Source organism: Stegostoma tigrinum, chromosome 16 (assembly GCF_030684315.1).
Source record: "Stegostoma tigrinum isolate sSteTig4 chromosome 16, sSteTig4.hap1, whole genome shotgun sequence".
NCBI lineage: Eukaryota > Metazoa > Chordata > Chondrichthyes > Orectolobiformes > Stegostomatidae > Stegostoma > Stegostoma tigrinum.
The window spans coordinates 10643156-10665707 of NC_081369.1; the positions used below are offsets into that span (position 1 = coordinate 10643156).

Sequence of the window (22552 nt, forward strand, 5' to 3'; positions counted from 1 at the left end):
ATGCCATTAGGCCTACACAGATAGGTGGAGATCAGGCAGCAAGCACATCATTGCGGTGCAGGGAGGCTATCAGCATGTAGCATCCCAGTTTCAGAAAAACAGGCTAGGCTGCCAAGGACAGTTGGGCAGTCAGCTGACCACATGGAAAACTGCACCTGGCATTGGAGGCACAATCTTCAGCCGAGCAACATTCTCAGGTATCAAGAGGGTGAAATATAGGAACAAAACGGTGCGGGAAGGATGCTGGAAATATATCTTTTACACAGTTCCTTGTTTTATGTAGACAACCCTCTGGAAATAATCAATACATAATGCTGCAGGCGATTGTGTCTCCAAGGCAAACGAAAACAGACATCAGCATCTTCATTACTGAAGATCTTGCACCTTGTAGCAATGGTTATCTTTTCTATCTGTCGCCATTGAAGTCATTATGACTTTGAACTTCTTCAATTTTGGCTTCTTCCATGTATTTGCTGTGGTCTTCAGAAGCATCAGAAGTACATCATAAGTGCCACTGATGCCCTGTATGCCAGAACTATATGATACATTCATTTTATGACAAATCAAGCCCTCTGGGATAGAGGCCATTGAGTTTTCCCATCAGTACTGAATTACCCCAGGTGCGGGAATTGTTGATTGCACTCATACAGCCTTCAAGACTCCCTGTAGTTGTCAATCAATTTAATCTAAGTGAAAGACTTTCCGCCTCTTATAGATTAATATGCAATCACTGAGGAGAGAGAGAATTTTTTATTCGAATTTATTCTAAGATTCAGTGACATAGAATGTGTATGGGTGGAGGTGAGAAATAACAAGGGAAAGAAGACGCTAGTAGGAGTACTGTAGTCTGTTGAGCCTCTCACAGTAGCTTCCCTATAGGACAAGGAATAAATAAGATAATCAGGGTATGTAAAAAGGCAGTACAGTCCGTTCTGCTATAATGCAATAATTGCATTTCTGTGCAGCATTGTACTATAGAAAATTGCACTATACGGATTGGGGCAGACCACCAAAAAAAATCACTCAATATCGTTCAAAAATCACTTAAATGCCTAACTCAAAGGATAGCACAGTTTGAATAAATGTTTGATTCACATCTAATAATGACATAAAAGTAAATTTAACACCTTACCTTCAAAAATGTCAAGATGGCTTGATGGAGGAGGAGGTTTTGAGGTTGCTCTGTTGTTAATGCAGGGGCTGAGGTTTGTCAGTATCATTATTGCCACTGTCACTTTCAGCTGAGGTTGTGGTCGCAGGGTTCGGGCGAAAAGTAGTTAATCCAAAAGTGGATGGCTGTGGTTCGTCGTCCTCTGACTGTTTCTTGGCGGTTGGCTTAAAAAAAAGTCCAGTTTTTCTACTTTGCCCTTTTTCTTCTTACATGAGAAAGCTGTTTGTAGGGTGCCGTATAAGATATTCCATGAACTGCTACCCTGCTCTGTTCTGCATTGTAATCATTGTCCTCAAAGAGCTGCAACTGCTTGTCTGTTTCTCTCAGGAAAGCAGACAAAACAGAAGTGAAAAGGTCTCATGAGGCTGCATCCTGGACTACTTCATCTTCATCTCCAGCTTCCACTTCCCTCGCAGCGACAAATTGTTGTAGATCAGCTGTAGACAGATCTTCACAGTGGGACTCAAGCAGCTGTTCAACATCCTCACTCTCACTTCTTCAAATCACAGCTCTTCGCAACAAAATTTGCGAAATGATTACGTGATGCCAGTGTATACTCCTCCAGACACTGATGGAATCGCGTTATAGCCAAATCAAGCATTCCCTATTTGTCAGTCACGTTATAGCCAATTTGTATTACCACAACATGTTATAGCAGAACCGACTGTACATTAACTTTGGGTGCTACTTTAATATTCATGAGGATTGGGCGGAAGTAGATATCAGGAGTCAGGCTGTTTTTGAATCCATCAATATGTAATGCAGCAGGTTTCATTAATGATCTCAAAATATTAAAAAAATCCCTCGGGACTAGTGACCATAACATGATAAATTTTACCACTTAGTTTGAGAGTGAGATGCTTGAGTCAGAAACGAGTGTGCTCATCTTAAATAGGATTACTTACGTAGGGATGAGGGCAGAGCTGGCTGGAGTGGATTGGGAAAGGAATTTAGAAAAAAGACAACAGATGAAGAACCATGGCAGATACTTGAGAAAATTGTTCGTGACTCACAGCAAGAAAACCACTTGGTAAAGAACGAAGATTCTAGGAAGGGGACAAACCGACTCTAGTTAACCAGAGAAATTAAGGAAAGTGTCAAGCAAAAGAAAATAATACAATGTGGCAAAAGTTAGTGGAAAGTCAGAGGATTGGGAAATTTTCAAAACCAACAAAAGGTGACCAGAAAATAAAGATGCAGAATATAAACTCTGTTCTATTACCTGCTAGTTTGCCCTCAGACAGGAAGAGATCCTTTTAAGTTTATTGAAAGGAAGAGTAAGGTCAGTGTGAACATAGGCCACTCAAAGAAAGAGCCGGAGAAATAATAATGGGGAATGAGGAAACAATAGAGTAGTTGAATAAATTCTTTGCATAATCTTCACAGCAGAGGACATTTATCATTCCTTATTTTTGGAGACCTAAGGTGTGGGAGAAAAATGGACACAGTAATTAACATTAGTGAAAAGGGACCATACAAATTAATGGGGTGACAGGCCAATAAATTCCTTGGTCCTGAAGTGGTGCATTGTAGGATTTTAAAGGAGGTAGCTACAGAGATGCTGGATGCACGATTAGTAATTTTCCAAAAATCCTTAGATGCTGGAAAAGTCTTAGACGGTTGCCAAACTGTCAGTGTAATACCCTTATTCAAAAAGGGAGAGACAAAAAGCAGGTATCCATAGACCAATTAACTTAACATCTATCTTTGAGAAAATGTAATAGTAGCACATATAGAAATACAAATGTAATGAAATGGACTTGGCATGGCTTCATCAAGGGGAATCATGCCTTTTATACCTCACTGAGGTATCTACCCAATGACCAGTCTCTCAGCTTTCACAGCTGTTAACAAGCAGAAGGTTTTGGTCATCAATCAGGTCATAAACCTACAGACTAGTCATCTACACATACGAACCAAAGCTCTATCTGTACACAACCCCTTGGTTCCAGTCTGTCTGCTCACACACCTTAATCATGACTTGAACAAATAGCTGTGTAAATGATACTTGCTAGGAATGTCAGGATACTTGTTTTCAAAATATATAGCAATCTTCCTAAAGCCCTTGGTTTGTAAAACTATTCTCATTTCAGTCTGAAATTAGACATGCAGGAAAAATAAAAAGACACAGCCTTTACAAATTTATTACAGTTCTTTTTAGAAGGTGACAAGCAGGATAGATAAAGGGAAACTAGTAGATGTAATATGTTTGATATCCAAAAGGTGTTTGATAATTTGCCACACATCAGGCTACTTAATTAGATATGAGCCCATGCGTTTGGTGATTAACATATTAGCATTAGTAGAAGCTTAGCTAGCAAATAGAGCAATAGAAGGTCATTTTCAGGATGGAGACTTGCGACTAGTTGAGTGCCACAGCACTAGTGCAGGGGACAAAATTATTCACAATATATGTTTATGGTTTGGACAAAGGAAATAAATGTACTATCACCAAGTTTGCAGATGACACATAAGTCGGTTGAAAAGTAAATAGTATGACCCCAAAAGTCTACTGAGGAATATATTCTGGTTAAGTGAGTGGGGTAAATATTGGCAGATGGATATAATGTGGGAAATGTGAGGTTATGAAATTAAGGATAGAGGAGCTGAATATCAGTTAAACAGAAAAACTGCGGAAAGCTTCAGCGCAGAAGGATCTGGCGGGGGTCCTCATTCTTAAATTACAAAACTATATACAGGCTCAGTCACAGTTGTACAGCACAGAAACAGACCCATCAGTTCAACTCATCCGTGCTGACCAGATACCCCAAATTATTCTAGTCATATTTGGCAAATATCTCTCTCTTGACCCTTTCCATTCTTGTATCCAACCAGATGCCTTTTAATGTTGTAATTGTACCAGCCTCCACCAGCTTTCTCTGGCAACTCATTCCATATACGCACCACCCTCTGTGGAAAAAGTTGCTGCTTAGGTCCCTTTTCTATCTTTTCCCTCTCATCTTAAGCCTATGACCTCTAGTTTTGGACTCCCCTACACTGGGGAAAAGACCTTGGCTATTCACCTTATTCACACCCCTCATGATTTTATAAACTTCCAGAAGGTCACCCCTCAGCCTATGACGCTCCAGGGAAAATAGCCCCAGCCTATTCAGCTTCTCCCTATAGCTCAAACTCTTCAAACCCAAGAACATCTTGTAAATCTTTTCTGCACGCTTTCAAGGTTAAAAACATCTTTCTTATAGCAGGGAGACCAGAATTGAATGCGGTATTCCTAAAGTAGCGTAAGCAATGTCCTGTACAGCTGCAACATGACCTCCCAACTCCTGGACTCAATGCACTGACCAAAAAAGACAAGCATACCAAACGCCACCTTCACCACCCTATCTACCTGTGACTCCCCTTTCACGGAAATATGAACCTGCACCCCAACACTCCCGAGGCCTCTGTAATTAAGTGTACTAGTCCTGCCCTGATTTGCCCTACCAAAATGCAGCACCTCACGTTTATCTAAATTAAATTCCGTCTGCCACTTCTGAGCCCATCTGATTTAAGATCCCATTGTGCTATGAGATAACTTTCTTCATGTCCACTGCACCACTGAGCTTGGTGTCATCTGCAAATGTACTAATCATTCCTCCTATATTCTCATTCCAAATCATTTATATTACAAAAAGCAGTGAATAATAAAGAAGGCAAGTGGACTGTTAACTTTTAATTCAAAGGAATAGAGTATAAAAACGAGGAAGCCTTAAATCTATATAAGGGAGTGTTCAGACCTCATAGGACAAATTACTGCAGATGCTGGAGTCTGAACTGAGAACAAAAAAAAATGCTGGAGATCAGTGGGTGGCAGCATTCATGAAGAGAAAGCAAGCTAATGTTTTGAGCCCTTTACTCTTCAGAGCTAAAGTGAAGTTTGGAGTAGGCAACATTTATGCAGTAGTGGGAGGGGAGGGTTTGGAGTGCAGAGGAAGAAAAGATGTTGATAGGTCAGAATGTGAGAATGGTAGAACAATAGTGTGTCTAACAGCCAGACTTAAAAGAACAGACAGCCCCATCTGGGTGGGAGAAGGGGAGAGAGGGTGACAGAGAACGTATAAAGCAAGGCTAAAAGAAAGGGAAGGAATGGATTCACAGTTTGAAGGTGTTGAGCTCAATATTGAACCCCTGCTCAAGTGGGCAGTGGGCATGTGTGCAAGATGCTGTATTAAAGTGACTGGCTACGGGAAGTTGGGCTTATGATGGCACATGGACTGGAGGTGTTCTGCAAAGCGTTGACCCAGTCTGCGTTTAGTTTCTCCAATGTAGAGAATGACACATTAGGTACAGAGAATATAATACGCAAGATTGGAGCAGGTACAGGTGAAATGCTGTTTCATCTGTAAAAACTGTTTAGGCACTTGAATGGTGAGCAGGGAGAAGGTGAAGGGCAGGTGTGGCACCTTCTGTGCTGTGGGAGGTGGCGGGGGGGGCAGGGGGGTCTTGATGATCGAGGAATGGACTAGTCTGTCCTGGAGGGAACGATTCCTGCGAAGCGCAGACAGGGAGAATGAGGGGAAGGTATGTTTGGTGGCGTTATGCTAGGGTTGTTTGAAATGGCAGAAAATGATCCTTTGAATGAGGAGGCTGGTAGAGTGAAAAGTTAGAACAAGGGGACCTAAGCATGCTGTTGTGAGGGATGGGAAGAGGCAAGAACAGAAGCGTGGCTGATATGTGTTTGAGGGCCCTGCCAACAACAGTGGCAGGAAACCATGATTATGGAAGAAGTAAGCCATGTCAGCAACACTATTTTAGAAGGTGGAATCACCCAAACAGACACAACATAGGCAAAGGAACAGAGGGAATGGAATGGAATACTTGCAGGGTATAGAGTGGGAAGAGCCATAGTGAAGGTAGCTATGGGAGTCAGTGGCTTTCTAGTGGATGGCAATGGATAGTTATTACCTGAAATGGACAGGTCAAGGAAAGGAAATGTCAGAAATGGATGATGTGAAAGTTATAGAGGGCTGGAAATTGGAGGCAAAATGAACCAATTTTTCAAGGTCCATGCAAAATCATGAAGTGGCATCAGAACAGCCGACCATGTACCAATAATAGACTTGTGGGATGGGTCCATTGTAGGACTGGAAAAAAGATTGTTCCACATACCCATTAAAGAGGCAGGTATAACTGGGACCCCTGTGGGTGCCCATAGCCACTCCTTTGAGATGAATTGAAGGAGAAATTGCTCAGTGAGAGAACAAATTCAGCCAAGCAGAGGAGAGTGGTGGGGTGAACGGGGATTGTTCAGGCCTCTGGTTGAGGAAGAAGCCGACAGCTCTCAGAATATCCTGGTAGGGAATTGAGGTTAAAGACAGATTGGACGTCCGTGATGAACAGGAGGCAGTTAGGGCCAGGGAACTGGAAATTGTCAATATGGCAGAGGAGATAAGAGCAATTGCAGATGTAGGTGGGCAGGGTCTAGACAAGTGGAGAGAGGATGGAGTCAAATAAGAGGAAATGAGCTCAGTGGGGCAGGAACAGATGGTACGATGGGCCTATCAGGAAGTCTGGTTTGTGGATTTTGTCCACACTTGTCCAGATCTTACCCACCTACATTTGCAATTACTCTGTTGTTCTCTGCCATATTGACAATTTCCAGAGGAAGTGGCGGAGGCTGGTACAAATACAACATTTAAAAGGCATCTGGTTAGCTAATGGTGGTATATTAGCACAATAGTAAGGGATGATCTAAGTTTCATTGACAATGCAAAAATGATAATGACAAGAAATTATTTGTGGAAGTGGTGTACAAGCTCCCTCACAATAACCACATGGTAGGTGAAGCATTAAAGGAATAAATGAGAACTCGTCAGAAAAATGCATTATAATTTCTCCGATTTACCATGTATTGACTGGAAAAGTCAAACAATGTATAGTAGCACCATCTGTAGTTAATTAAAATGTTAAAGATAGTATCAACCAAAGGTAAAGGTATGTAATTGTGTAATAATAGGTGACACATCAAAGGATTAGACAGATTCCTATAAACAAAAGCAAAATGACCAAGACATAATAAAGAGGGAAAAATTAAAGTAGGAGTGAATGTTAGCCAAAATTTAAAAGCAGATACTACAAATTTCAGTAATTTTTTAAAAAAATGAGCATTTGTCATATAGAAAGTGAGCCTGGAGCATCAGATGAATTAAAAAGGTAGTTTTCATTGATCTTCTCTACAGAAGAAACAAGTAACACTTAAGGAGCAGCTGTAAATTGGTAAATGGCTAAAAGGGAGGAATTCAAGAAACTCACAATCACCAGAGAAAGGACACTGACTAAATTGTTAGAACTGCAGACTGACAAATGCTTGGATCTTGATGACTTATTGAGTCTTTAAAGAAATAGCCAGTGAGATAGTTGACACATTGGTTGTCATTTTCCAAAACGGCCTTGATTTGGGGGCAGTCCCATTAAATTAAAAGATAGCAAATATAAATTCTTTATTTAAAAAGGGAGGGAGACAGAAAGCAGAAAATTACAGGCCAGTTAGCTAATTTATTTATTACTTATGGGAGATGGACATTGCAGGTTAGCCAACATTTATTGCCGATTCCTAGTTGCCCTTGAGAAGGTGATGGTGAGCTGCCTTCTTGAACTGCTGCAGTCCATTTGCTCTAAGTTGACCCACAATGCCCTTAGGGAGGGACTTCCAGGATTTTGACCCACTGACGGTGAAGGGCTGGCGATATATTTTGAAGTCAGGATGGTGAGTGGCTTTGAGAGTAACTTGCAGGTGATGGTGTTCCCAGGTATTTGCTACCCTTGACCCCCTTGATGAAAGAAGGTGCTGTCGGAGGATCTTTGGTGAACTTCAGTAGTCCATTCTTGTCGATGGCTCATGTTGCTGCTACTGAGCATTGGTGGTGGAGGGAGTAGATGCTTGTGGATGCGGTGCCAGTCAGGAGGCTGCTTTGTCCAGGATGGTGTCAAACTTCTTGAGTGTTGTTGGAGCTGCATCCATCCGGGCAGCTGGGGAGTAGTTTGAAATGCAATGTGAAGAAAAAAATCAGACACGACAAAATGCTAGAAAATAACAACAGCAGTAAAAAGGGCAAATATACAAGCTCTGCCTGAATGCATTCAAAACAAAATAGATGTACTGAAATAAACACAATCTGACAGTCATTACAGAAACATGGCTGCAGAAAACAGTAGTCATAAATTGATCATTTTCTACTTGACAAGACTTGATGAGGTGTGTACACAGGGATCAGTGCTGAGGCCTCAACAGTTTATAGTTTAAAAGAAATGACTTGCATGAGGGAACTGAAGGTAAGGCTGCTGTGTTTTTCGATGATGCAGGAATAGATAGGAAAGTAAGTTGTAAAGAAGATATAAGGAAGTTAGGAAGGGATATATAAAACTTAAAAGGGAGGGAGTAGGCCACGATCTGCATATGTAGTATAATGTGGAAAATGTCCATTTTAGCATGTGAAAGCCAAATGTATATTATCTACATGGGGGGAGATTGTAGAGTTCTAAGGGACAGAAGGATCTAAGAGATTGGACGTGTAAATTGTAAAACGTTAGTCTGCAGGATAGCAAATTGTGAGGAAAGCAAACAATGCTATAGTTCATTATGAACGGAATTGAATAGCAAAATAGAAGGTAATGCTTCAATTATATAGGGTAATGGTGAGACCACATCTGGAATACAGTACACAATGATGATCTCCTTATTTAAGGATGGAAGTAGTTTGGAGATGGTTTAATACCAGGAATGGGCAAGTTATGAGGAAAGATTGAATGGGCCAGTCTGGAGTTTAGAAATATAAGAGGCAACTTGATTGAAACAAAAGTCAGGATAATGTGAATGTGAAATAGAGTTTTCCTCTTGTGGGACAATCTAGAACTTGGGGTCACTTTTTTAAAAATAAAGGGTTGCCTTTTAAACTGAGGTGAGGTTGATTTTATTCTCTCTCTGAGAGGGCATAATGTCTTTGGAACTCGGTTCCTGAGAAACATTGCAGAAGTGGAGCTTTGAATTTTTTTATATAAGGCAGATGAAGACAGATGATTGGTGGACAATGAGGTGAAAGATTATTTGAGGGTAGGCAGGAATGTGGAGTTTGCATTACAGTCAAATCAGACACAATTGTTTAGATGACAAGAGTGGGCTCAGGGCCAGACGGTGTGCTTCTCACCCAATTTTATGTACCACCAAACAATGGAAATTGCATATGGACTTTACAATACTGCTGCAGTTTGCATCAATCAGCATGTTCTCTTCCTCCAAAGCCATATCTCAAATTCTTTTCACCATTAAACAAAAAGGGCTTTTTTGAGGGCACATTATCATTCCTTGCAATGTAAATAGTTAAAACAAGCTTAACATCTGTCATTAGGAAAATGTTTCAAGTTACTACATTCTTTTTAAAAAAAAAGCAGGGCACTTGGATAATTTCAAAATAAGCAGGCAGAGTCAACATAGTTTAGTGAGAGGAATATCGTATTTGATCAACTGATTCGAATTTTTTGAGGAGCTAATGTGTTGTTGCTAAAGAAGAACTGGTAAATGTACTCGAGTTCCAGCAGGCAGTTGATAAGTGCAACATTAAAGATTGTTGCAGAAAATGAAATATTGTGATGTAGGACATGGCATATTTACATGGATAGAAGATTCACTGGATAACAGGAAGCAGCAGAGACATCATTAGGGATAATGGCAACTGCAGATGCTGGAGAATCCAAGATAACAAAGTGTGGAGCTGGATGAATACAGCAGGCCAAGTAGCATCTTAGGAGCACAAAAGCTGACGTTTCGGGCCTAGACCCTTCTTTTTTCAGGTTAGTAAGATGTGATGACTGCCATGGTATAGGGATTAGTGATGGAATCTCAATTGTTTACAATTTATATAAATGACTTAGATGAAGGGGTAGAAGATATGGTTGCCAAGTTTGGTGACGCAAGGGTAGGAAAGTAAATTGTGAGAATGATAAGGAGGCAATAAAAGGGTATTAAAAGAACTGTGAATACTGTTAATCAGAAACAAAGTCAGAAATTGATGGAAAAATTCAGCAAGTCTGGCAGCATTCATGAAGAGAAATCAGAGTTAATGTTTTTGGGTTTGATTACTCTTTCTCAGGTATTGTAGGTTAATTTATTGAGCAAAGATCTGGCAAATGGGAAAATGTGAAAATGTTTATTTTGGGAAGAAGAAAAGAAAATATTATCTAAACTGTGAGAGATATGAATGTGCTAATGTATGAATCTCAAATGGTTAGTATGTGGATACAGCAAGTAATTAGGATATCTGATGGAATGTGATCTTTTATTGCAGGGTGAATTTGAATACAAAAATAGGGAGTTTGTTTGTTCTGTAGGGCACTGGTGAAACCACATCTGGAGTACTGTGTACACTATTGGCTACCTTATTTAAGGAAAGTTATAAATACATTTTAAGCAGTTCAGCACTGTTTGCCATGCTAATATCCGGAATGAGTACGCTGTCCTGTGAGGCATGTTAAATAAGCTACACTTTTATTTGCTGGAATTTAGGAGATCAAAAGATGATTTGATTGAAACATACAAGATCCTAAGGTGCCTTGACTGGGTAAATTGGAGAGGATATTTCCTGTTATGGGAAATCTACAATGAGAGCTCATTGTTTAATTTTTAGTGATCATCCATTTAAAACGGTGGCTCAGCGGTTAGCACTGCCGCCGCACATTGCCAGCAACCCAGGTTCGATTCCACCTTTGGGTGACTGTCTGTGTGGAGTTTGCACATTCTCTCCGTGTCTCCGTGGGTTTCCTCTGGGTGTTCTGGTTTCCTCCCACAGTCCAAAGATGTGAAGGTTAGGTGAATTGGCCATGCTAAATTGCCCATAGTGTTTAGGAATGTGTAGATTAAGTTGTTTACTGGGGGATGGGTCTGGGTGGGATGCTCTGATATTCAATGTGGACTTGTTGGGCTGAAAGGCTTGTTTTCACACTGTTGGGATTCTATGATCTATGAAAACAGTAATGTGGCAAAAACAAACCTTTGAGAGTGGCCAGAAATATATTTTTGAGAGTGGCAACTCTTTTTGGAACTGTCTTGAAAAGATATATGAAGCAGAGTCCTTGAACATTTTTAGGCAGGATTATATAGATTCTCCTTAAGCAAGATTTGAAAAGTTACCAGGAGTAGGCAAGAATGCAAATTTGAGGCTACAGTCAGATCAGCCTGATCTTACTGAATGGTGGAGGAGGCTCAAGGGGCCAGCAGGCATGTCCTGCCCCATGCTTGTATGATTGCAGATTGAATCTTTGTGTGACGGTATCTATTATAAATAGTAACATATCAGCTTTCAACTTTCTTTCAAAAATGAATATTTCCAGATTAATAACAACAGAGGCAGATAGTATTGACCTATCCCACATCCAGTTTTGAATTATTAACTTTCCCAAAATATTATGCATCATAAATCTATTATGTATTTAAGTCCAGTAATTTAACAACTTAAGTGAAGACTGATGTATTAATGAAGGAATGGTACTTTTTTATTTCAACTTCAGATTATTTTGCTGTCTATAATTAAATCTTGAAACAGAACCAACTTCCAGATGATGAACTGCCCAAGGGAGGTAATGAAATCTGGTTAGAAATATAGCTTTGATTGAGACAAAGGTGGAACTAATTAGGTAGGAGGCACAGGCAGATATTACAATTGTTTGAAGATAAAGATTCATATACAACAAGGGAGTTCATCCTTTGCAACTAACAGGAAAAGCCAGAAAGTTACACTTTGAAATTAAATACATCTATAAGAAGATATGGAGCCAATGCACACTTGCTATAACATAATTTAGCAGAACAGTACTTAGGTCAATAGCTTAATCACTGAAAGGAGGGACTGAAAAGAGATATGACACTACCATACTCAAGTGTGAAAATGTGATGTTAAGTGCAGGAGAGATACTGCAACCGTTAAAACTAGACTCATCAACTTTTGAGAGATAGCAAAGATCCTTATTACACCAAAAAGATTGGATAACAAGTTCACGCAGCACTCATAAAATAGAAAAATGAAACACCTTCAATGAACTTGTTTTAGCATTTCTTCTAATATTGAAAGAATAAGGAAAGAAATTTCCATAAAAGAGTTAACCCCATCACAAACAAATTGTCGAGAAGTTTGCTGTGGAATCTTTATCAAATAATTAAGGAATAATGTTTACACAGAATCCCTACAGTTTGGAAACAGGCCCCTCAGCCCAACATGTCCACACTGACCCTCAGAGCATCCCACCCAGACCCATCCCCTTAGAACCCACCTAAGCTACATATCCCGGAACATTACGGGCAATTTAGGATGGCCAGTCCACCTAACCTACGCATCTTTGGACTGTGGAGGAAACCTGAGTACCCAGAGGAAACCCCCATAGACGTAGGGAGAATGTGCAAACTCCACACAGGCAGTTGCCTGAGGATGGAATTGAACCCAGGTCCCTGGCGCTGTGAAGCAGCAGTGCTAGCCACTGTGCTGCCCTGAAAAAAGGTTTAATGATATAGGACCACATGAAAGTAAGAGAAACCTCTGCAGAGAGTTAGCACCCATATTTTCAAAGTGGGGCTGTCTCAACAATATGAAAAACAAGATCCCTTCACTGAAATTTTAGAAATATTAGGAACTGTCAGGTTTGCTTAATAAATATTTTCTCCCACTGGGAGAGGATATTTTACTCATTCAGTGCTTTGAGGTAAAACTTTGTTTTAAATGATGGTGGATTCACTATTTTTGAATATTTTAAAATATTCTTCAATGGTCTCGAATAGTTGCAATGAACACCAGACTAGATTCTATTAGAGATAACATGGTGTGAAGCAGAAACGAAGAAGAGTCCCAACCCGAAACATCAAACTTTCCTGCTCCTCTGATGCTGCTTTGCCTGCTGTGTTCATCCAGCTTCACATCGTGTTATTTCAGATTCTCCAGCATCGGCATTTCCTACTGTCTCTAGGTTCAGGTTTTTTTGGTTGTTTTTGGCATAACAGTTTACTTATTCATTTAAAGTGTGTTGCTTGTTAATTTCTGTCTATAAAATTGTAAAGTTAGTAAATTATCTTGTTTAAGTTTTTGCTGTTACAACTGAAACAAGCCCCAACTCTCATAAAAGCAACATACTGTGGATGCTAGAAGTCTAAAATAAAAACAGTGGCGTGGTGGCTCAGTGTTTAGCATCGCTGCCTAATAGCATTGGAGACCTGGCTTTGATTCTGCATTAGGGTGACTGCCTGTGTGGAATCTGCACTTTCTCCCTATGTGTGTGGGTTTCCTCTGGGTGCTCTGGTTTGCTTCCACAGTCGAAAGATGTGCAGGTTAAGTGGATTGGCTGTGGTAAATTGTCCATAGTTCCAGAGATGTGTAAATTGGATGGATTAGCTATGGGAAATGCAGGGTTATATAGATAGGGAAGGGGATGGGTCAGGTGGGATGCTCTTCGGAGGGCTGGACTTGATTTGCCAAATGGCATGCTTCCACACTGTGGGGATTCTGATTCAATAAAAACTAACTGCTGGAGAAACACAGGTCAAGCAGCATCTGTGGAGAGAGAAACTGAGTTAGCATTTTGAGTCTTGTATGGAACTTCTTCAGAACTCTTGTATACTCCGAAATTAAGTAAATATATTCTGGAGAGAAATTCTAGACTCTATAAATATCTGCGATGTTTGTAGCATAGCTAAAGTTTATTAAAAATTATACTGTCTATTTGGAGGAATATAACGTTCTTGGGCAGCATCTTCCATTGTGAGACGGTTATCTCAATCTTACAGACTTGAGAAAAACATTTGTGGGAATGAGTAGCTTGAACTCAATGGACTGAAGTTGTCCGGAAAATACCCTTGATCTAACTTATCTTTAAGAGTTAAATGTTATAAATCTCTTCAGGGAGGACATTATAGACAGGACTAAATGCACACTGTGTGTTTTATTAGACAGAGCAATAGAATTAATGAAAATCCCTTATCTTGTATGTACATTTATATCATTTTCCTTATTCTTTCTCAGATTTTGACTCATGCACATATGGTTTTGGAAAACTTGATCACGTATGTATTATACCTATGATAATGAACTGTTCCTGCTTTAAATATTTTAATAAACTTTCTTATTATCTGGCTTTGTGACCGGAAAGCTTTCGGCCTTGCATACATTGAGAAAATGGGTCCAGGAGATTGCATTCAATTGAAATTAATGCCCTACTGTCAAATTCAAATGATACAGTTTATCAGAAATTAGAACTTCTGGATCAGACTTGTGAGTTATTTTGATAGAGTCTAAGATCAGTAAGTCTACAAATAACAACCTACCATTAGTTTCGATTCAAATTCAAATGAGTGGCCTTTCCAGCTACTGTACCTATGTGTATTGAATAATGTGCTTTTGCTGAAGAGTGGAGCAGAGGATTATATCCCATAACAGTTTGGCCAATTTTCTGCCCATTAACTTAAGAAGGTGAAAAGTCAGAGAGGCTTTACTACCAATATAGAGTTGTCCCAATCTGATTTCTCTGTCTCATCCTCAGAAATGCATCTGTTACAAGACAGTCGACACTAACAATGATCAGGAAAATTTAGCACTTGTCAGCATTGCCATACCCTGCACACTAGCCATTGCTGTTAGGTAAAGTGCTTACCGGGAATATAAAGCATTAGCATGTAAATTCCACTGGTAATCCATATAACTTATTGGCAAACACCCTAATGAAATGAAATAAATTACAGAAAATGAATATTAATCTGGAGTTTCTACTAAATTTCCACAGGAGGTATGTAAAGGACTCATTTGTGGTATCCCTGTGCAAGTTTGGTCACAGGATTTAAAATTTTTTTAAAAATATTATTTTATGTTTTATCTGCTTTAGTTGTTGGCATGGTCAATCCTTGGTCCCTCAAAAGAGGCAAAGGTAAATTCTTCTTATAATTTTTCTTTGATCCAGAGAAATCATTTAGGTTACTATCTGGAAATCCAAGTACAGTACATCTACTTTTAACCACAGTAATATTACCTCCTCAAATGTTATCCCCTTTAAAATGTGATTGACCTGCAGTTTTCTGCTGTTTCTTCCATAACTTGAATGAAGGAGTTTCATTCACTGTCTTCCAATATAATGGGATAGTTCCTGAAACAAGGGAGTTTTGGATAATTAAACTCAATGTGTCAAATATCTCACAAGCCACTTCTTTTAGGACAGTGGGATGAAGTTCATCAGGACCTGGGCACTTGTCAGCCTTCAGCGCTAACAATTTATTTGATTTATTTGTTGTCACATCTATTTTGTTACAAAGTACAGGAAAAAGCGTTGTATCGTGCCTCCACTCACCGGTGTCATCTTAAAACACAGAAAAATAAACCAAAACATAGACTATAAAGGCAGAAAAATGAAGAAATAATGAAAAAGTGTTCAACTTCACAGTTCTTTTTAAGCCCTGGTGGCCAGCACAGGTCCCCTTCGAAGCATAACCATTGCTGGAATGAAAGTCGCCACTCTTCGAACCGCCTCCTCTCCACTAATGCCCTTGCCACTGTGAATCCTCTGGACCTTGCCAATGTAGATACCACTGATGCTGTCAGTGGCCCAAACCCGACTGTCATCATTAGTCTGTTTTGGGCCCACCTCGCCGATACAGCTGCTGCTGATGCTGCTGAGTCTTGAACTAGGAACAAGCTCTCTTCCACAGCTGCCTCCACTAATCTGCGCTAGATGCAGATGCTGCCTTGTTGCTGACCCAAACCTGCCTCCATTGCCATTCTGAATGTGCTGTTCTGGGTCTACTCACATCTGCATTGGGCCCACTGTCATCTGTGCTAGGCTCACTAACTGCTGCTGATGCTGCCACTGTGACCAAGCTTGTCAGCAAGAGGTAAGTAAAATAAAAGAAAAGTGGGAGGGGGAGAAAAATGAAGAAAGTGAGAAAGGGACAAAAAACAACCAGAATCCTTTGATAGCAAAGTGTGGAGCTGGATGAACATAGCAGACCCAGCAGCATCTTAGGAGCACAAAAGCTGACGTTTTGGGCCTTCATCAGGTTCTGATGAAGGGTCTAGGCCCAAAACGTCAGCTTTTGTTCTCGTAAGACGTTGCTTGGCCTGCTGTGTTCATCCAGCTCCACACTTTGTTATCTCAGATTCTCTAGCATCTGCAGTTCCCATTATCTCTGACCAGAATCCTTTTTCCGGCCTTTGTGATTTTCCTGAATTCTTCCCTTTCTTCAATTTATTGATTTAGTGCTATTTCTGGGATGTTACTTCTGTCCTGTAGAGTGAAGATTGATACACGTTATCTGTTCAGTCCATCTGCTACTTCTTTTTTCTAACTCAGTTTTCTAACTCTTTTCTTTAATTTTTTCAAAAACTTACTGTTTTTACATTTCTGTAAACAAGCTGGTGATCACTTCCAAAACTGTCAGTGGACATAGTAAGATTCTTATTACACATTCTAGAGTTGTAGAAACAGCAGACTTTGAAGTAAGCATAAAGAGGGCCCAGTTGGTAAATGTGAGGTTGAGTACTTAGGATACCAGACCATTCAAGGTAAATGGAGCTATTCCCAAATAGTGGTGATAAAAAGTATACCTAGACCCACAGATCTGTGATGAGTTGGCTAAGTCCTGGATCTCCTATTTTAAAAATTTAATGGAGTTTATGAAAATTATAGCCCCCCACAGGGGTTAACAAATTGGCAGCACAATACAAAATAGTGGAGAGAGGATCAAGAACAAGCTTTTTATGGTATTAGAATGAGCGCTAGTCCATCACCAGATCTGGAACTACTTGTATCGAATAACCGTACCATCTCTATGTCCATAATTCAAGAGGCTTCTTTCGTGCAGTATAATTCAAGAGGATGGGATGGTTGAAACCAGTAATATACTTCTCTGCCAAATAATCCCTGGTAATAAATGGCATACCCTGATGTGTGACACCTATTGACTGTGCATCATGGACAGTGAAAACCTACATACACATTGTAATGACAGTAGAAACACTCCTATGTGTGAGGCACATTACAGTACAACTACTTAACACAGAAAAATTCAGGACAGTATCAGACAGTAGACTGGCTGCATGAGAGATGATACTGCTTCTGAAAGAAATATTAATTGTAGTAATCTGTGATAATAAGGTCAACTCAGTGGAAGGCATTCTATCAGAAGGAGAGGAACATAGTTTGCAGGAAGTAGACAAAAGAACTCCAGGAATTTTAAAGGAAAATTAACTGAAGGGAATGAGGTTGACTTTGTTTAAGGATGGGTCCTGAAGTTACTTGGTTGGAGGTCTGTGCACCAGCAGGGCAGTGAAGATCATATCCTCAGTGGTGGGGAAGTTGTCTGGAGACTTTTCAGCTTGGGTGGCAGAATTAGTGGAAAGAAAGAAAGCACCAAGAGAGATGTGCTGACATTTGTACAAAGAATAAGGTATGCCTTTGTGATAGTAGCTGATTATGTGGTAGAGTGAATGAAGTACATCACCTCAGGAAGAGGGCATATATAACATGAAATGGGAATTAATGAAAATTGCTAGGCTACCACTAATGCTGACCAGATATCCTAAATTAATCTAGTCCCATTGCCAGCATTTGTTCCATTATCCCTCTAAATCCTTCCTATTCATATACCCATTCAGATGCCTTTAAATCTTGCAATTGAGCCAGCCTTCACCACTATCTTCAGCTGTCCATTCCAGACACACACTATCCTTGCATGAAAACGTTGCCCCTTAGGTCCCATTTAACTGTTTCCCCTCTCACCTTAAACCTATGCACTCTAATTTTGGACTCCCTACCCTGGGGAAAAGACCTTCGCTATTCACCTTATCCCTGCCCCTCATGACCTTATAAATTTCTATAAGGTCGCCACTCAGCCTCTGATACTCCAGGGAAAATAGCCCCAGCCTATTCAGCCTCTCCCTATAGCTTAAACTCTCCAACCCTGGTAAGATCCTTATAAATCTTTTCAAGTTTAACAACATTGATAGGATGCAGAGCTGCACTGAGAAATGGCAGATGGAGTTTAACCTTGAAAAGTGAAATGATTCATCTTGCAAGGACAAACTTGAAAGCAGAATACAGAGTTAACGGAAAGATTCTTGACAGTGTGGAGGAGCAGAGGGATCTTGGGGTTCATGCCTACAGTTCCCTGAAAGCTGCCACTCAGATGGATAGAGTTGTTAAGAAGGCAAATGGTGTATTAGCTTTAATAGAGGGATTGAGTTCAAGAGCTGTGAAGTTATGCTGCAGCTATACAAAGGCCTGGTTTGGCCACATCTGCAGGATTGTGTCCAGTTCTGGTCGCCTCATTACAAGAAAGATGTGGAAGCGTAGGAAAAGGTGCAGAGGAGTTTTACCAGGATGTTGCCTGGAATGGAGGGAGGATCTTATGAGGAAAGGTTGAGAGAGCTAGGCCTTTTCTCTTTAGAATGATGAAGATGAGAAGAGACTTGATAGAAGTGTACAAAATGATCAGAAGTATAGATAGACTGGACAGCCAGAGACTTTTTCCTCGGGTGGAGGGAGCTACTAAGAGGGGGCATAGTTTTAAAGTGAGTGGAGGTAGATATAGGGGAGACGTCAGAGGTAGGTTCTTTACTCAGAGACTGGTCGGGTCGTGGAATGCATTGCTGGAGCGGGTAGTGGAGTTGGCCTCATTAGGGGCATTTAAGCGGCTATTAGATAGGCATATGGATGATAGTATAAAGTAGGGGTGGAGGTTAGATAGACCTTAGGATTATGATAAAAGTTGGGCACAACATCGTGGGCCGAAGGGCCTGTACTGTGCTGTACTGTTCTATGTTCTGTGTTCTAACATGCTTCCTATGGCAGGGAGACCAGAAGTGAACAGAGTATTCCAGAAATTAACTCACCAATGTCCTGTTCGCTTGTAACATGGCCTTTCAGCTCCTATACTGAGCACACTGACCAATAAAGGCAAGCATACCAAACACCACCTTCACTATCCTGTCTACCTGCAATTCCACATTTAAGGAACACTGAACCTGCACTCCAAGTTCTCTTATTCGAAAACACCCCGAGGATCTTACCATTAAGTGTATAAATTCTGCCCTGATTTGCCCTACCAAAATGCTGTACCTCACGTTTATCTAAATTAAACTTGATCTGCCACTCCTGAGCCATTTGATCATGGCCCTGTTGTCCTCTGAGGTATCATTTACTGATGAAGGTTAAAGAAGAAGAGTACAGATCCCATCTAGTTGAGTAATCAATGGGCGGATGAGGCAGCCAAGAAGGCAGATACTTGAGCATCCTGTGCAACAGTAGCAGTCAGCTGGAGGAAGTAAACGTGATAGATTTATTCAGCAGTATGGAAGAAGAGGCAAAAGACGGTGTAAAGAAGAAGGTGCAGGCAAAAATGCTAATGGTATCTAGATAGGAGAAGAAAGGATGGCAGCACCAAGCTGCATTAAGCATAGCCTCATGAAAATCCACCACAGATGAACCAAATATGGAAGGGCAACCATGATAGGGAAGATGGGCAGATGCTACTGTTGGAACAAAATACTGTCAGCAACACCTGGTATGTGCCTAACATAACCCAGGAAAATGAGTCATGGTCCACGTGTTGCACCAGCCCCAGTCAAAGGAACCACAGGAGCTGTTATAAAAAGATTTCACAAGACCCACAAAGTCAGGGAAAGACATACTGTTTGGTCATCATTGAGCAATTCACGTAGTGGGTGAAATCTTGTCTCATACAAGAGACAATACTGCTTGAATAATGTTAGAAGAAATCTCAAGATGGGAAGTACCGTTACAGATGGATTCAGATCAGAGAATAGTTTTACAGAATAAGTGAGTAAGCAACGATTAAGGTGCAGCAAATAATTAAGAAGGGAAGTACAGTTTTTATTTTTATTATAAAGGATTTTAAATTAGGGAAGTCTTGCTAAAATTGTACAGGGCGATAGTGCAGTAGCGCCAGGTGTACTGCGTACAGTTTTGGTCCCCATATTTTAAGAACAAGATATACTGACATTGGCACCTGTTCAAAAGAGATTCATTAGACTGATTAGAGATAATGAGGTGTAGAGCTGAATGAAGTTTTTCTGAAGAAGCGTCCAGACCCGAAACGTCAGCTTTCTTGCTCCTCTGATGCTGCTTGGCCTGCTGTGTCCATCTAGCTCTACACCTTGTTACACCAGATTCTCCATCATTGGCAGTTCCCACTATCTCATTAGGCTGATTCCTGGTTTGAAGGTGTTAATTTATCAGGAAAACCTGCTATACAGATTTGGTCATACTTTGTTAGAGTTTAGAAGAGTGAGGAGTAACCTATTGAAACATACAAGATTCTAATTAGACTTGACAGGCTTGACATTGAGATAATGTTTCCATTAGTGGAATCTCAAAGAGGATACAGTTACTGATTAAGAGGACAATCACTTAAAACTGGCATCAACCACACCTCACGGTGCAGCAAGAATAATTGATTCACCTTGTCCAGCTTTAAGCTCATGACCAGAAAATGGAATAATGTTGGTAAAGCATGATAAACTTCTATATTAAAATCAACACCATGTACTTGTATCTATTGTTTGAAGTATTGCCAATATTGGTCTTCCTCAGTGATGGGCAGTTCAGAGCCGAGCATTGTACACATCTTTGATAAAACAAATGATAGCACAGGTGGCTTGGATTATTGGTAGAAGGAGCATGCACCTTGGTTTAGTAGAATGGTTAACTGAAATGCACTCTATTGATTTGGCAACTGTGGACCAAAATGTTCGCACCTTAAGTTCTCAACATTAGTATATCTTGAAAAAGAAACAAACAATCCAGGACAGACATTCAATAAGGTAATTCAGTATGTGACCACTGTCTCAAGTTAAGGGTGGACCATTAATAAAGTGATTATTGTGCAGGAACATTTCTGAAGCAATGTGGTCATAAATTATGTCTGCAGTACTTGTGGATCATGGATACTCAAGGAGACAAGTTAAAACATAAGGCATAGTCATGCAGATGAGGTACTCCTTTGGATAAATGCATACCTGTTTAACCTGTCACAACACAGGGAACATGGTGTGATCTGCTGCCATTTTGGCTTTAACGTGTATATAAAACTGATGCAGAACGTGTTATGCATAATAACATGTTGACTGGCGTTGACACCCATTAAGACTTTATACAGAGTAAGAATGTTGGGGTAATTAAGGGGATTATTATGTGAGATACCTTAATGTACCTCCGCATGCAGTAGAGACAGGAAGAAATAGAAAAAGCACCACTTTAGATGGATGTAGTGTAGAAGCCTCCTTGGTAGTGTATCTACATCTGACATGAGACGAAGAAGAAGCAAGGTGTGAATTTAACAGAGTGGTCAATTAAATGACATAAGTTATATGGGCTACAGTAGAATTAACTCATGTTGCATGTGTGGGTACAGAGAGATATCGCATTACCATAACACAAAAAGAGCATCAACATACAAACAGCCAATCCTGTTCTATAACTATCCATGTGGAGTGTTTATGCACACACATACTGACTAGGGTGGAAAAGGTAAAGCTGACATAAACCTCCAAGAGAGAAACAGTAACTATGCAGGTGAAAGTGGACATTAAGAAAAACCTGACATGGACTCCGAGTCAGTTCTCCTAAATAATTCCAATATTGTTTCCACACTTAACAGTTATCCAAAACAAGACTGGGTGGTTGCATAGAATTATATTAAACTCTGCAGCCGCAAGTTAGGGCATTGGCTGATGATGATAGACAAATAGATACCTCCATTTAGTAGGAGGAACTGGGGATCAAATAAACAGAATCACCCATGGATTAGGATCATCCCTCATATTTTGATTATTACACAGTTGATACTGGTTGTGTACTTAACCTACTTGGTTCACAGCACCAGAAGGACAGAAAAATGATGGCAAGGTGCATGCGAATTAAAGAATATGGGGTCAGAATGTATGAGACAGAGACCCACCTTTGTTGGGCCACCTTTACAGATAGCTAAGATACCGAATACCTTTACAAGCCTAAGCTTGATACTTGGCCAGTATTTACAGACAGTGCAGCACTACCACTAAGTTGGATACCTTGGGCTAGGCCAAGGGCCAAGAGGGGTCAGCTGAAAGGAATTAATCAATTAAGGGTTAAAGCTTTAGTCCTATTATCAGGAATAACAAAGCAAATGGAAACCACAAATGTACAAAGAATGCATAGTAAGTAAGACATACAGACAGAAAAGGCAGATGGTTTTAGATCTATACCATCAATAGGCTGGTGTCAGGTATATCTCTTCATTTGGCAACAGACTGGCAATGCCTGTGTAAACTGCAGGAAAACAGTAAGCAACGTAAGATGCCTAGACTGAGAGTCTGGGAAATGGAACATGTAATCAACTTTCACCTCACTGAAGCTGCCACTTCT

At 40.3% G+C, this 22552-nt stretch overlaps 1 protein-coding gene and 1 long non-coding RNA gene across 2 annotated transcripts in view; one reads left to right on the top strand and one right to left on the bottom strand.

The window, feature by feature from the left end:
- Positions 1–22552, top strand: part of LOC125459916 (diacylglycerol O-acyltransferase 1-like) — a 128357-nt gene that overhangs the window by 10110 nt on the left and 95695 nt on the right. The window contains exon 3 of the mRNA XM_059651601.1: positions 14167–14207. Within this exon, the coding sequence (XP_059507584.1) occupies positions 14167–14207 (41 nt within the window). The remainder of the gene's footprint in view (positions 1–14166; positions 14208–22552) is intronic.
- Positions 7218–22552, bottom strand: part of LOC132210631 (uncharacterized) — a 117670-nt gene continuing 102335 nt past the window's right edge. Inside the window, exons 3-4 of the long non-coding RNA XR_009446770.1 lie at positions 15167–15280; positions 7218–8140 (exon numbers count right to left, since the gene is read on the bottom strand). This is a non-coding gene — a long non-coding RNA (uncharacterized LOC132210631). The remainder of the gene's footprint in view (positions 8141–15166; positions 15281–22552) is intronic.